This window comes from Notolepis coatsorum, assembly GCF_963971535.1.
Source record: "Notolepis coatsorum genome assembly, chromosome: 6".
NCBI classification, from domain to species: domain Eukaryota; kingdom Metazoa; phylum Chordata; class Actinopteri; order Aulopiformes; family Paralepididae; genus Notolepis; species Notolepis coatsorum.
The window spans coordinates 152518659-152536147 of record NC_140170.1 but is presented as its reverse complement, the minus strand read 5'-3'; the positions used below and the strand labels follow the sequence as shown (position 1 = coordinate 152536147).

The 17489-nt window shown below is 40.1% G+C and overlaps 1 protein-coding gene across 1 annotated transcript; it reads right to left on the bottom strand.

Moving 5' to 3' along the window:
• Window positions 1-1193: 1193 nt before the first annotated feature.
• Window positions 1194-17278, bottom strand: arfrp1 (ADP-ribosylation factor related protein 1). The gene is made up of 7 exons (XM_084316817.1): window positions 16895-17278; window positions 14119-14206; window positions 10310-10392; window positions 9782-9863; window positions 5204-5274; window positions 4689-4789; window positions 1194-1925 (listed from the first exon to the last, which is right to left on the bottom strand). The coding sequence occupies exons 1-7, from the start codon at window positions 16985-16987 to the stop codon at window positions 1838-1840; spliced, it is 606 nt and encodes a 201-aa protein (XP_084172943.1). The 5' UTR covers window positions 16988-17278; the 3' UTR covers window positions 1194-1837.
• Window positions 17279-17489: the final 211 nt, after the last annotated feature.

Here is a 17489-nt window from a genome sequence, read left to right as displayed (position 1 = left end):
CCATCTTTGTTTCATCAATAATGACTACTATTAGTACCATCTTTGTTTAATTAATGACTACTACAGTAATAGTACCATCTTTGTTTTATCAATGACTACTACTAGTACCATCTTTGTTTTATCAATAATGACTACTACTAGTACCATCTTTGTTTTATCAATGACTACTGCTACTACCAATAATAATAATAATAATAAAATGGATCTGATTTGGAGCCTCTGAACCACACATTTAACATAAATCATACTATTTAATTTTTTACTTCTCCAGTGCTTTTGATACCATAAGGCCTGGGCTGCTGGGTGAGAAGTTGGAGGCGATGCAGGTAGAGGCCCACCTGGTGTCCTGGGTTGTTGACTATCTGACGCCTACAGAGCTGTGTCAGACAGACTGGTCAGCAACACCGGGGCCCCGCAGGGGACAGTCCTCTCTCCCTTCCTCTTCACAGTCTACACCAACGACTTCCACTATCGGTCAGAGTCCTGCCACCTTCAGAAGTTTTCTGATGACTCTGCGATAGTGGGATGTATAAAGGACGGTGATGAGAGGGAATACCGGGAACTGGTAGTGGACTTCGTCACATGGTGCGATAAAAACCACCTGCAGCTAAATGTGGCGAAGATCAGGGAACTGGTGGTGGAGCTGGGGAAGAGAAGGAGTGCACCTGTGACCCCCGTTTCCATCAGGGGAGTCGATGTGGACATGGTTGAGGATTACAAATACCTTGGTGTGCACATCGACAACAAACTGAACGGGTCAAAACACGCAGAGGCACTGTACAAGAAGGGCCAGAGCCGACTCTACTTCCTCAGAAGGCTGAGATCCTTCAACGTCTGTACAAGGATGTTGAGGATGTTCTATCTGGCTGCACGTTAGCCTAGCTTAGCACAATGAATGGAAGCGGACATGGCTGGTTAGCCTTTGGGAGAGGTGTTAGTTGGACAATGCCTAGGCTAACCGGCCATGTCCGGTCCATTCATTGTGCTAACCTAGGCTTACATGCAGCCAGATAGCTTTCTACTGAACGCACAGAGAGGAAACTGGTATCTATCTTCTTGTCTCTCTGGAGAAGACGGTAAGCTAATTTCCCCAAATGTTGGCGTGTTCTTTTAAAGCACACAATCCAGGCAGCAACAAGCAGTTGAAATGAGGGACTTCCTGCAGCCACATCAGTGGCAGCATTTGACAAATATTGTGTTTTACATTTTATTTATTGTAGATCTCCAGTCCAGGCAGCACTTACCCCCCAAAATCGTGTATTTGCATATTAATATGCATGGAGACCGTTCAACATTTATTTAGTCTAAAATTATCTATAATGGATCCATGTTAACATTTTTTTACAAAAGGGGTGAAAGGATTAAATACGGACATCAAATGATCAGAAAGATCACAAGTGATCACCACTCGGATCACAAATAATCACCACTCAGATCACAAGTAATCACCACTCAGATGACAAGTAACCACTCACCACTCATGAAGCAGAGGAAAAAAACAAACAAACAAACACTGCTTCCAAAAGTCCAGCAGCTTTTTCACCGCAGTCAAAGAAAGCACATCTTGAATGATGCATAATATCATATTGTCTCGTTTCAGTTGGTAAACTGTCTTTAAAGATCTGCTCCAATTCACAGCAGTTGCTCAAACGTGAGGCATGGGGAATGTTGGATCAACTCCAGGGTTTCAATTCTATGTCCTTTTTTCTTTTCTTTTTTTTGAGAGAAAATCACAGTTGTAACAAGCATTGTGAGTAAGAGCTCCGTGTGGGCGAGGTCACGGCTGAGGTCACGGGCTGAGGTCACGGGCTGAGGTCACAGGGCTGAGGCAACCTTCTTATGTGATGTCCTTCTGTCGTGGTGGTCGGTGGATGTTTCTGACGACACACTTCACCATCCACTCAATACCTTCGTTGACTCCGTCCCTGGAAGAAGACATTTTATTAGAAAGTTATCAGCTTTCATTACTAGAAGTCATACTATGTACCGCCTTTGTTTTATCAATAATGACTACTACTAGTACCATCTTTGTTTCATCAATAATGACTACTACTAGTACCATCTTTGTTTAATTAATAATGACTACTATTAGTACCATCTTTGTTTCATCAATAATGACTACTACTAGTACCATCTTTGTTTCATCAATAATGACTACTATTAGTACCATCTTTGTTTTATCAATAATGACTACTACTAGTACCATCTTTGTTTTATCCATAATGACTACTGCTACTACCAATAATAATAATCAAATGGATGTCCCGATCGGATTTGGAGCCTCTGAACCACACATTTAACATTAGAAAAGGTTTCTGAATGGATTAAATCAAGTTGTATGCATGTCAGTCTTTTCACCGCCCGAAGTGACAATAAAAGTACCTTTTATGGGCCAACTAAGCTACCGTACTGCAGAGTTAACGCAGTTTGCTAATGACGTCCCATTCTTAAGACTTCCAAGGGGCCAAGAGTGCTGCACTGGGTCAACTCGTAAGAAGTTCCAGTGGGTTCTGTGAAATACTGTTCGGAATACTGAGATTGGGATAAACAAGGTTCTAACTGTATTTCTGTCTGTGTTCGCGTATATCTCTGCATTATATCATCTCTACAGGTAATGGCTGGATTACCATGAAATTAGCTGTGCACATTCATGACCCGAGGAGGAGGAAACGTATTGATTTTTATGACCTTTCCGTTTATCGTAGTCACAACATTTGCTGTGAACATTCATGCCCCCTAGAGGGAGAACCCATGTGATTTCCTGCTCCCCTATTTATATGGGTTATATATACATTTTTCTTTCTACAGCTCTCCTACATATATACATATAGGTGTGTAGTGTCCAAAGACGTTTTCTCAACATTGCTGATTTAATCATTTTTTTACTGCTGTGAAGCACTTTGAGCTGCAATTTTTGTATGAAAGGGGCTATACAAATAAATAATCAAGTAGAAAAAAGACATTACACCGATTTGTCTAGCCTTTTGCTAGGTGTGCCAGAGCACAGACCCAGTGGTCCACAATATGTAACCCACTAACACCTAACCCTTCATACCAGGACGCATTACAGCCAGTGGTGCAGTCGTAATATGGGAACTGGTAACACGCCACGCCACGTGCACGCGCGCGCGCGCACACTTGCGCGCGGGTACGTGCATGCGCACAGAACAGATTTTTTTTGTTTTTTTTTTAAATAGAGAAGCTGAAAAAGGTAGCAGGATGTAGCCTTCAATATATAAAGAAATTATTATATTGTCAACAGATATGGTTGAAAAACAAACAATGTTTTAAATGTAATAGTAGTTACAATTTCTTTAATTGAATCAACTTAAACTAGAAAAGTAAATACAAACTAAATTAACAATGTAAGTTACATTGTTAATTTAGTTTGTATTTACTTTTAGTTTAAGTTAATTCAATTAAAGAAATAGTTTTACACACAAACACAAAAGCAAACTTAAAATAATCAGACAACTTGTGTTTACTTGAAGTTTGTGTGTGCATGACTCCTAGTGCACAGCAAGGGAGGTTTGGTGATGAACCTTGTGGTGCGCTCACACCCACTCGCGCGCGCAGTTATACACACACACACACACACACACACACACACACACACACACACACACACACACACACACACACACACACACACACACACACACACACACACACACACACACACACACACACACACACACACACACACACGCAAGTGCAATCTTTCTATCATACACGCTCTTCTTGCTCTCTATTTGTGTGAATGTGCGCGCGCGAGAGCAATTGGAAAGCTGGCGCGCAGCACGGCAGACGCTTGATTCAATCATAAGCAGGTAGACCCCCATCACGAATTCCGAGCCACATTAGTATTCACCTCCACTGCCGTCACACAGAATGAAGGGGGAGATGCATTCAGATAGCCAACACCCAGACACCTAGTCTACCTGCGCTTTTTGTTATGTAAAACGGTGGCCGCCGGCCGGGTACTTAGTCACAACGAATGGATACAGCGCATTTTTGTGTGCGCGACTGCGCGTACACGCGCGTACACATCCGTGCGCGATCGCGCGTACTTAGTTCTGCCTCAGTGATCTAATAACACGGCGTGTAACCGCGTGTGTGCACGACTGCACCCCTGATTACAGCACACAGAAGAAGCTTCTATACCCCAGGCCATCAGGCTGCTCAACGAACAATAAACACTATGCAACAACCATCAAATGCACACAGCACACACACCCACACGCACACACTCACTTAAACAAACAACACACTGCAGCACCCACTCTACACACTTTAGATCACCTAAACACACTTACACTTTATATTTATTGGTAAAGGATTTGCACTACAACTCGTACACCTTACTGTAAATTGTACCTAAATTGTACCTCATCCCATTTCTGCTCTGCACTATATAGTATTGTATATTAGTACATTGCATAGAATATTGTATATTGTATGGTAACTCAGTTACTTCTATTCTGCATCGAACATTGTACATATGTCTATACTGAACACTGTGACCTTTTGTACTTCTATTTTACATGCTATACTATTTTATTTCATACTATCTTGTCTAGCACAGTCTCTGGAGCGTAACAGTAAGAAGCATTTTGTATAAAAGTATTCTGTACTTCTGTATGACAACTATTAAAGAAACTTGAACTGAGCATGTGTAAGAATCTTACCCCGTCAGGGCAGTACAGGGCTGCACTAGACAGTCTCGCTTGCCGATCTTTGGTGCACAGTCACTAAAGGCCGTTTTAATATCCGGCACCGTTAAACAGTTCTGGAGAAAGAAAACAAGAACAACATGTCAAAGACAAAACCACTAAGTACATAAAGGTGTTGTAACCTGTGTTATTAACCCGTGTAAGTACATATGAGTGTTATAACCTGTGTTATTGACCCTTGTAAGTACATAAGAGGGTTATAACCTGTTATTAACCCTTGTATATATTGAAATTTCTTTATTGGGAATAACCCCTTGAGATGAAACCATCTCGTTTTCAAGGGGGTCCGCAAAGGGGTCCGTAAGTACATAAGGATGTTATAACCTGTGTTATTAACCATTGTGTGGCGTTATTAACCCTTGTGTGGTTTTATAACCTGTGTTATTAACCCTTGTAAGTACATAACAGTGTTATAACCTGTGTTATTAAGGATGAGTCAGCACTCAGAAAGAAACGGGACTGTACTGTACCTCAATGTCCTGCTTATTAGCAAGTACAAGGAGTGGGACGCCTTCCAAAACCTCGCTGCCGATCATTTTCTCTGGAAGGGATGACAATAGACCCATCAGTTGAAAGAACACGTAGACATGGGCTGTGTTCCCTTCCAAGGGGGTCATCCCTAACTCCCTGTTCAGGTAACTGATGCCAATCACACTCCTCCTGTGCACCGAGGGTCCGTTCTCGACATATTGGAATTCCCCGATTAACCCTTTCACTACCACACTACAGAATGTTAACCTTTCACTACCACACTACAGAAGGTTAACACTTTCACTACCACACTACAGGTTAACCCTTTCACTACGACACTACATATTAACCCTTTCACTACTACACTACAGAAGGTTAACCTTTCACTACCACACTACAAAAGGTTAACCTTTCACTACCACACTACATGTTAACCCTTTCACTACCACACTACAGAAGGTTAACCCTTTCACTACAGGTTAACCCTTTCACTACAACACTACAGGTTAACCCTTTCACTACGACACTACATAAGGTTAACCTTTCACTACCACACTATACTACTAGGTACTACCAAGTACCTAGTAAATTATTTTAATAAAGTAGGAGATGTCCACAAACACGCCACAAGAGGAAGCCCCACGGACCTGGTCCCGCCGAGAGTCAGGACATGCATGGGGAAAGATGCATTTTTTTTACTCAGCTACGGTAATGTGGAATGCCCTGCCAACATTCATAAAACTCCTGAACTCCCCTCTCGGATTTAAATCCGCCCTAAAAACATGGCTCAGCAGCAACTCAAATTGGTCTTAATATGTTTTTTATCTCCTTTATCATAACTTGGCTTTTATTTCTTTTATCATGAGTTGCTTTTAAGGGGTTGCGGATTTTCTTTTAACATTAGTTGACTGTATGAGTTGTCAGGTTAGGTGTTTTTATAAAGAAAAATTAGGATGTGTCCTGTCTAGTGTACATGTCCATTTGTGTTTTTGTGCTTTTTATGTTCCATGTATGGACCACAATGGAAACAAGCCTTGGCTTTATTGTGTTTTATCCATTTTTGACCAGCGTGTTGACACTGTTATTGTTTAGTCTTTTAAATGTTTGTCCTACGATTGTGTCAAAATAAAGTATAAAGCCAATCACACTCCTCCTGTGCACCGAGGGTCCGTTCTCGACATATTGGAATTCCCCGATTAACCCTTTCACTACCACACTACAGAATGTTAACCTTTCACTACCACACTACAGAAGGTTAACACTTTCACTACCACACTACAGGTTAACCCTTTCACTACGACACTACATATTAACCCTTTCACTACTACACTACAGAAGGTTAACCTTTCACTACCACACTACAAAAGGTTAACCTTTCACTACCACACTACATGTTAACCCTTTCACTACCACACTACAGAAGGTTAACCCTTTCACTACAGGTTAACCCTTTCACTACAACACTACAGGTTAACCCTTTCACTACAACACTACATAAGGTTAACCTTTCACTACCACACTATACTACTAGGTACTACCAAGTACCTAGTAAATTATTTTAATAAAGTAGGAGATGTCCACAAACACGCCACAAGAGGAAGCCCCACGGACCTGGTCCCGCCGAGAGTCAGGACATGCATGGGGAAAGATGCATTTTTTTTACTCAGCTACGGTAATGTGGAATGCCCTGCCAACATTCATAAAACTCCTGAACTCCCCTCTCGGATTTAAATCCGCCCTAAAAACATGGCTCAGCAGCAACTCAAATTGGTCTTAATATGTTTTTTATCTCCTTTATCATAACTTGGCTTTTATTTCTTTTATCATGAGTTGCTTTTAAGGGGTTGCGGATTTTCTTTTAACATTAGTTGACTGTATGAGTTGTCAGGTTAGGTGTTTTTATAAAGAAAAATTAGGATGTGTCCTGTCTAGTGTACATGTCCATTTGTGTTTTTGTGCTTTTTATGTTCCATGTATGGACCACAATGGAAACAAGCCTTGGCTTTATTGTGTTTTATCCATTTTTGACCAGCGTGTTGACACTGTTATTGTTTAGTCTTTTAAATGTTTGTCCTACGATTGTGTCAAAATAAAGTATAAAGCCAATCACACTCCTCCTGTGCACCGAGGGTCCGTTCTCGACATATTGGAATTCCCCGATTAACCCTTTCACTACCACACTACAGAATGTTAACCTTTCACTACCACACTACAGAAGGTTAACACTTTCACTACCACACTACAGGTTAACCCTTTCACTACGACACTACATATTAACCCTTTCACTACTACACTACAGAAGGTTAACCTTTCACTACCACACTACAAAAGGTTAACCTTTCACTACCACACTACATGTTAACCCTTTCACTACCACACTACAGAAGGTTAACCCTTTCACTACAGGTTAACCCTTTCACTACAACACTACAGGTTAACCCTTTCACTACGACACTACATAAGGTTAACCTTTCACTACCACACTATACTACTAGGTACTACCAAGTACCTAGTAAATTATTTTAATAAAGTAGGAGATGTCCACAAACACGCCACAAGAGGAAGCCCCACGGACCTGGTCCCGCCGAGAGTCAGGACATGCATGGGGAAAGATGCATTTTTTTTACTCAGCTACGGTAATGTGGAATGCCCTGCCAACATTCATAAAACTCCTGAACTCCCCTCTCGGATTTAAATCCGCCCTAAAAACATGGCTCAGCAGCAACTCAAATTGGTCTTAATATGTTTTTTATCTCCTTTATCATAACTTGGCTTTTATTTCTTTTATCATGAGTTGCTTTTAAGGGGTTGCGGATTTTCTTTTAACATTAGTTGACTGTATGAGTTGTCAGGTTAGGTGTTTTTATAAAGAAAAATTAGGATGTGTCCTGTCTAGTGTACATGTCCATTTGTGTTTTTGTGCTTTTTATGTTCCATGTATGGACCACAATGGAAACAAGCCTTGGCTTTATTGTGTTTTATCCATTTTTGACCAGCGTGTTGACACTGTTATTGTTTAGTCTTTTAAATGTTTGTCCTACGATTGTGTCAAAATAAAGTATAAAGCCAATCACACTCCTCCTGTGCACCGAGGGTCCGTTCTCGACATATTGGAATTCCCCGATTAACCCTTTCACTACCACACTACAGAATGTTAACCTTTCACTACCACACTACAGAAGGTTAACACTTTCACTACCACACTACAGGTTAACCCTTTCACTACGACACTACATATTAACCCTTTCACTACTACACTACAGAAGGTTAACCTTTCACTACCACACTACAAAAGGTTAACCTTTCACTACCACACTACATGTTAACCCTTTCACTACCACACTACAGAAGGTTAACCCTTTCACTACAGGTTAACCCTTTCACTACAACACTACAGGTTAACCCTTTCACTACGACACTACATAAGGTTAACCTTTCACTACCACACTATACTACTAGGTACTACCAAGTACCTAGTAAATTATTTTAATAAAGTAGGAGATGTCCACAAACACGCCACAAGAGGAAGCCCCACGGACCTGGTCCCGCCGAGAGTCAGGACATGCATGGGGAAAGATGCATTTTTTTTACTCAGCTACGGTAATGTGGAATGCCCTGCCAACATTCATAAAACTCCTGAACTCCCCTCTCGGATTTAAATCCGCCCTAAAAACATGGCTCAGCAGCAACTCAAATTGGTCTTAATATGTTTTTTATCTCCTTTATCATAACTTGGCTTTTATTTCTTTTATCATGAGTTGCTTTTAAGGGGTTGCGGATTTTCTTTTAACATTAGTTGACTGTATGAGTTGTCAGGTTAGGTGTTTTTATAAAGAAAAATTAGGATGTGTCCTGTCTAGTGTACATGTCCATTTGTGTTTTTGTGCTTTTTATGTTCCATGTATGGACCACAATGGAAACAAGCCTTGGCTTTATTGTGTTTTATCCATTTTTGACCAGCGTGTTGACACTGTTATTGTTTAGTCTTTTAAATGTTTGTCCTACGATTGTGTCAAAATAAAGTATTCAATCAATCAATATTCAATCAATTCAATCAATCAATCCCTTTCACTACCACACTAAAAAGGTTAACCTTTCACTACCACACTACAGGGTTAACCCTTTCACTACGACACTACAGAAGGTTAACCTTTCACTACCAGTACCACTACAGAAGGTTAACACTTTCACTACCACACTACAGAAGGGTAACACTTTCACTACCACACTACAGACGGTTAACCTACATGACCCCCGACCTAATCATAGCTTACTATATATATATATATATATATATATATATATATATATATATATATATATATATATATATATATATATATTTGCATTTGAATGGTATGATGATCACCCATAGAATTATATAGAAGACACCTACTCATTATCTGCTGGTCTTGCTAACAGAAATGTTGCTCACATGCACTTCCTTGTTTACAGTGACGGATCCAATGTGTGCATCGAAACGTCTCAGACAGACTTTGCTGTAGCATGTGTAAGAATCTCAGTCACAGATACACACACACACACCACACACCACACACACACAGTATGAGACTCACCAAAAGCCTCCTTAGATTCTGACAGACGTTCTTCATCAGTTGAATCGATCACATAGATCACTCCGTGAGACTCGGCATAGTACTAAGGAGAGTAAAGAGCAGTGAGCGTTACTGTTCACACAGTGATTATGTAATCATTGGTATCTGTATATTTATAAAGCCCTAATCGGTAAATAAAATCATCTATGCAGCTCTGGAACACCGGTCCACGCTTAACGCGCTCCAGTTGTGGTCTAGTTCTTCTGGTTCCCTGTGCTATAGAACTAATCGTAGGAAGGACTGCTTTTTGTATTGATGCAGTGGAATCATGGAATCTCTTACAACGTGACCAAAAACTGCAGTTCTCTTGTTAAGAAGGATTCTTAAATAATAATCGCCCTACGTCAAATTTCTATTGCATATTTATTTTTGACTGTGCGTTGGTGATTGATTGTGTGTTTTTGTAATCTCAAAATGCCATGTACACATTGTAACATTCACTGTAACATTTACGCTGCAGGGAGATTTTAGTTGTGTGCTTCTGCTTACTTTGTCCCACAGTGACTGAAGTTCATCCTGACCGCCAAGATCCCAGAACATTAGACGAGGCTTGCCCACGTCGATGGTGCCAACTGTCAACAAAAGAAGAGACGTATAGATACATAGTCGGGTTTTCGATCGTTTATCGTTTTTTCTTTTATTCGATTTTTTTATTCTATACACTGTATACAGTCTCATGGATCATTGGGACTCATTCTGAGATGCCGAGATTGCAATTCCGGCGGAATCCTGTTAGGTGGCAGTATCGCCTGCCCTTTGAAACCTTATTTCACACTGTGTGTTACATTATATATGGTCACGGTGGGGCGGAGAAATGATACCCGGGCAATTGAAAGGCTTCATTCTAGCCCCTTGGAACGCGTCCAGCACACTTCATGCATAGTTTGTCCCATTTCATGTCAGGGACCCGATGGACATCAATATTGGAAATCACGATCAGACAATTGGAATATTCTTTTTGCAATACCTCCTATCAAAGGTAAGGACTATATGACATCAATCCTACTTTTATCCTACAATGATTTCACATCGATCGCAACGATCAACGTATGTAGTATTCCAAACGTATGCCGTTGCTGACGATCAGAGCATCACAAAACGACCCCCCCCCCTCTTTGATGCCTTCATGATGAAACATAATATCTATTATATACCTTTGATTTGGAAATAATATCGTGTCCAGGCGAGAAACGCGAACGACTTTCGCAAAATGCACATAGCGTTCCATAACTCAGCTTCCAGGAATTAGCCCGGATCACTCTGAAACTATACAATATTCACCACGGGATAACACGCAAACGTATACATGAAGAAATTAACAATTTTTTACATGTTGGACGAGAGATAGTGACTGTCAAATGAGCCATAGTATTGTCTCCATAGCTATAATGTAGAATATAGATATAGCTCTGCAAACATCGTGACGCACAATGAAAATGCCTATTAGGGCTGGGCAATTAATCGAAAAAAAATCACGATCTCGATTCATAAACCTATGCAATCTCATTTCTAAGTTATGATATTTTTTTTATAAATTTGTTATACATTATTTTTTTCTTATTTTTTTTACTTTACTTTTTTTTCTTATTATTTTTTGGCATTTTTACAGCCTTATTGGTCACGCAGGACGGACAGAGGAGAGGGCGAACGGGAGGAGAGGTGGGGAGGACATGCGACAAATAACGACGGGAGCTGGGATCGAACCCGGGTCGGCCGCGTAGGTGCGCGAGGCACTATGGTATGCGCCACGAGGGCGCCCCTTACTTTACTTTTTAAATGATTTTATTGAAAAAAAATAAGAATCGTGAGAGAATCATGATCTCAATTCTTAGAGAGAAAAATCGTGATTCACATTTTACCCAGCCCTAATGCCTATCTTTTAAAGCATGGCCCATTGACTACAAGGATGGGGATAATGGCTGGCGCTGAATGAGTTAAGAACAAGTCAAAAACCCCAAAACAACAGTGATGTCAATATCAAACAATTATGGGCGGCTAAGTGGCGCAGTGGGCAAGGCGCTCGCCACTAACGCAGGAGGTGCTGGGTTCGAGCCCAGCTCTCTGCGTTGCTTCCGGCTTGGCTGGTCGTTCATACTAATACAATTGGCAGTATTAGGGGGTGGGAAAGCCGGTGGGTGGGGATCGGACGTTGTGGACAGCGACTCCTACAGGTAGGTTGGTGCGCCTGTACAGCAGAATCAGGAAGTATCGGGGGCAGCGTGAGCCTCCCACGCGTTACTCCTCGCCACTGAGAGATCGTGCTGTAAGGGTGAAAAGATGCGACGGCTGCCTCCTCGTGTACCGGAGGGGACACGTGATGCAAGGCTTCATCCACATTGCAGCCGACCAGTGGGAGACATGGTCTACCAACGTTCGAGACAGGGGAGGGAAGAGTTGGATAATACGAAATTGAGATGAGAGAAAAATAGAAAATGGGGAGAAAAAGTAGATACAAAAATAAATTATATCAAACAATTATACAACAAACAAAACATGATATTAAATTAGGGCTGGCTGTCACTTTTTCCCCCAAATCAGAAGATTCAAGATAGAGATAGATAGAGAGAGCGAACGTTACTACACAAGGTCCAACCGTACGATTAGGATGACCAAACGTCCAGATTTGTGCGGGACAGTCCCGCATTTTATCCCTTTTGTCCCACATCCCGCAACAGAAGAGAATGTCACGCATGTCAATAAACTCATATACCGGTATACACATTATAAATATATAAATTCTTATTGTTTTGTCTAGTTATTAATCACCAGCCATGCACCGATGACCCGCAAGTAGCCTGGCCTATACTCCAGCGTGTCCCCTACTGGCCAGTGCCTTGTCGCTGGGAGAGAGACACTGCTGACTACTGTTCGAGTAACTACAGCCCAGTGCAGCACCAGTGCAGACAGACCAGAGAAATGTATGCAGTGTGGAGAAAATGATTTGGACATTAAGACCCATGTTCAGACCCACTAAGACATAATGTTGAAAATGGATTTGGACATTAACACTATCAGTGCCGGCCTTGTTTTCCTTTTTACCCCCTTGAATGCCATCATCCACTTCAATGTTAGCGTTAAAAACGCATAATCTATGTTTTAAATTATGGCTATGTGTCTAATCTGCCCGTCGCTTATCAATGACTTGTTTGCAGTCAACATTGTCGAAACGGATTTTTTTTTTTTTATAAAAATCGGTTCATATCCTTTTTATAGCATTTCGAAAAGCTATCGTTCTCTCGCAAATTTCCGAAAAATTTAAAGATTCCCCCATAAACGGCATTTATTGGAATATTCGCGAATACACTAGACACGTTGTCATTTGTCGGCCTATTTATGAATAGTTTTCAAATAAACGCTAGATTATCGATAGTATATGTGTACTTATGCACGCTATAGAAGCGGGCTGAAAAATCTATTCTCTCATTTCCTCAACATCACACACACACGGCACATGCTGATATCTCAGTGAATACAGCTCTGATTATCCTAAAACTGGTAACATAGACTCCTTACCTTAGATCAGATGTTCTCCAAAAAGATTATTCCAATTCCTGATCGCCATTCCAAATATTGATCGCGTTTATTGATTAATTATTGGCTGCTGTAAATATATATTCCACGCTGCTTTCCAACTCGCGATCACTTCCATGTTCATCAGACGGCTTGCCAGCACAGTGGAGCCAGTTGGCTCCACATCCACAGATCCAGCAGTATAATCGAATTGCCTGCAGTTACACAGGGATAGAAGATAGGGGGCGGTATTTTCCCATCTGAGCTCCTAGAGGGTCTGCTGTACCAACGGGAGACTCGGTTGATGAAATATGAATTCAGATCGCTAATAAAAAAATCTACCGACAATACACGTTGTCGGCACTCAACGGGGGGCATTATAAGACGACAATACACGTCGTCGGCACTCAAAGTGTTAAGCCCTTACTGTTCAGACCCACTAAGACAGTGGGGCAACAGTGGCAGTCATCTGGCAATCCGGAGGTTCCCGGTTCAATTCCCGTTCCTCCCGGGCAGCATGTCGATGTGTCCTTGAGCAAGACACTTAACCCCTAATTGCTCCCGATGAGCAGGTTGGCACCTTGCATGGTTGCCTCTGCCGTCGGTGTGTGAATGTGTGAGTGAATGGGTCAAATGTGAGTAACAAATTGTAAAGCGCTTTGGATAAAAGCGCTATATAAAAAAGCAGCCATTTACCATTTAAGACATAATGTTGAAAATGGATTTGGACATTAAGCCCTTACTGTTCAGACCCACTGAGACATGATAGTTGAACATTAAGCCCTTACTGTTCAGCCCGACTGTGGTGGTGATCTTTGACAAGCTCATTCCCTTGTAGTTCCTGCTGAACTTTGTTTTGGTCTGTTCCAGAAAGGTCTGCAGGGAAAGATAACATCATTATTAATAATCATGAATAAGGATAGGACTAATAATAATAATAAGAAGGTTTGTCGGAAAAGAGGGCATCTTTACCTAATCACCGATCATACTGTAACTAGGCTAGTTCATTCTCCAGGCTTTGGGGTAGGCTAGTTCATTTATGTACTTTTACGGTAGATATGTTATTTCAGGTACAGGCGATTTATAGTCTGGACACAAATAACACTAGCCTCAAAATAAAACCTTAACAAAAATATTAGAGTAATGCTTGGTTTGGTCCTAGAAATCTATATCTATTGTATAATGCAGAGCCTAAATATATCCTAATAACTAGGCTAACTTAAACCATCAGCCAGTTTACTAGGGCTGTGCTCGACTAATGAAACTCTTAGTCCACCTAAAAGTCATAGTATTTGTCGACTAATTGATTTGTTTATTTCTTCCTCTTAGGGAGCACTTCACCAAAAAACAATGCTGATCTATTTTGCACATAATCTCATACACATTAATTTAGTTTGACAGTTATTGAGAGTAAATTTGTTTGAATATGGCTACCAGTGATGTCATCAGGGGCATTGAATCCTTGTGTTGTGTTAATTACAGCTCCATGAAATTATATGGTAGTAGTCCCTACTACAAGGTATTGCTATTTTTTCATCTACATAATTTCATGTAGCTGTAATTAAAACACAAGAATTCAATCACTGGTGGTCATATTCAAACTAATTCACTCTCAATAACTGTCAAACTAAAGAAATGAATGTGTGCTAAACAAGTTTTTTAATGTGTGTGAGTATGTGCAAAATAAATTGGCATCGTTTTTTTGTGAAGTGCCCCTTTAAGATTTTGTGCTTTACCAGAGAATATTTTTTCTAGAAATAACAGACAACATGTTTTAATCACAAGAACAAAACATGAATGTAATTTGAGTTTAGAGGTGGGAATCACCAGGGAAGTAAAGATTCTATGTGATTATGATTATGACTCCATTATGAAACAATTCTCAATGCATTATGATTTATAAAGCCATTTTGAAACAGTATGATTTTAATTAGGGATGATATACCGGCGACCATATTGGTATTTATTGGCAGATATTAGTGATTTGTTTTTAATTATTGGTATTGGTTTGATGAGCAGAACTGGGCAAATCTAAACAACCGATGATTATTTCTATCTATAGCTGAGCAGTTATTTTTTTTGCCACATGGGTTTTGTTAATAAATAAATGAATATATTCCATTATTTTTCACGTGGCATCACATTCAGTATGTAGCCTACAAAATGTACATATTTACTATATTATGGTATTGGCCATACAAAAGAAGCTACTATCTGTTTTATTATCTGCTAACTTATGAGTAGGTCCATCTCTATCTCTCTAAAAAAAAATTACACCAGTCCACTGCCTAATAACTCATAACAACTGTCTATTGTTGTTACCCTTCATGGTAAAAAGGTGAATTTACCAGATGGTGTAAATTAACATACAAGGCCAAGAAAAATATTCAAACCATGCTTAGGCAATTCTATTTGTTTATCTATTATTATTTAATTAAAGCTGTATTGATTGATTGATTGATTGAAAAGTTTATTAACAGATTGCAGAATGGGTACAGTACAGTACAGCTCAATACATACAATTGTTAAGGGGATGCAGACCAGAGAAAGACTTTCGTCTTGTTTACATCAGGGTCCCCCATTTTCAAATCATCATATGACACACACGACATACAGATAGACAGTACTGCTACATCTATACATTTATGACATACCAGATTTGCAAATACAGTACTGTTTGTGATACAAAAAGTGTCCAGAAAAAGAGTGTATATACATTTGACGTAGAAACTGTACATTGGAGGAGGTTGGGTAGGTGGGGTGGGGTTGTACATTGGGGGGGAGGGGGGTTGGGTAGGGGCACTGTACATTGGAATACTGACAAAGCCATACTTGGTCATTTACTGTACAACTGGGTTAGGACATTTGTAGTATGACCGCAACACATGGATTTAGTGTCCTCCAATGACATCACTATGGGATAAAGACAAGCTAAAGTCAAGCCCCGCCCCCCAGTAATCCAAACAAACAAATGAGTAGCCCCACCACAAATAGAAATGAGCAATGGATACATGTGTAATACTTTAGTTGATTGATTCAACCAGCTGTTGGTACAAGAACTAACACTAGGGTGATAACACATAGGCTAAATATGAGCTTTTAATCACTGTATTCTGTGGTAGTAAATTGCTTGTTTAGGTTGGTAATGTTTGTAAACATTGAGAGTCAAATATATCTAGTAGTATATATTCTGCTTCAAGGTGGGTTAGCAAGTTCCAAAAAGATAATTTTGCATCAGAGTTACAGATCAAACTCTATACCCCACATTTAAAATCAAAGACTGGGCTTTGACTTTAAAAAAAGGGGGGGGGAATTGAGCAAGACTACTTAGTTTGGGAGGTAGACCGTGTGCGAAATAAATCAGAACTGGATATAGCCTATATTCTGAATTATGACAAAACAACATGTTCAAAATGTGCAGTATTATTTTAATGATGGCAAAGCAAAGTACTGTTAGCTAGAAACAGACCACTTTCCAAATACCAACACTCAAATATAGGATAGCAAATTAGGCTAACTAATAAATTAGCTTGCTAACTAGCTAGCAAACTTATTGAAACATACCGTTTTCCCTGCGTTATCCAGTCCAAGGATCAAGATGCAGTACTCATCCTTCTGAAACATGTACTTATATAGTCCAGACAGCAAAGTATACATCTTCTAAATAATGTATAAACAACCAAGCACTTGCTAACTGAGACTAATGTTAGCTATAACTACTACGAGTTAGAAATAACGTTAGCTAGCTCAGCTGATACGTGAGGCAAAATAAAGTAAAACACGGGACTTTGGCCTCATTGTGATCAAAGTTGGAGTGTCACTACCTGTTGGTGTATAAACACATATACGTTTGTAAAGATATAACACTTTAAATAAGCCTACACGACAGCGCCACTTTTACTAAAAATGTATTTCTCTCTTCGATTTTGTAAACACAGTGGTGGTGGATGCTACGTGGAAAACCAGGAAATAGATTCCTTCGAAGAAAATGGGAACTATGGGAAATGTAGTATGAATGAATGAATGAACGAAAACTAACTTTGGTGGGTCGTAGTCATACACACTGCTTGTACGGATGAATGAATGATGAATGAATGAATGAAAACTTTATTTAACAGATTGCAGAATGGGTGAATGAATGAATGGGTACAATACAGTC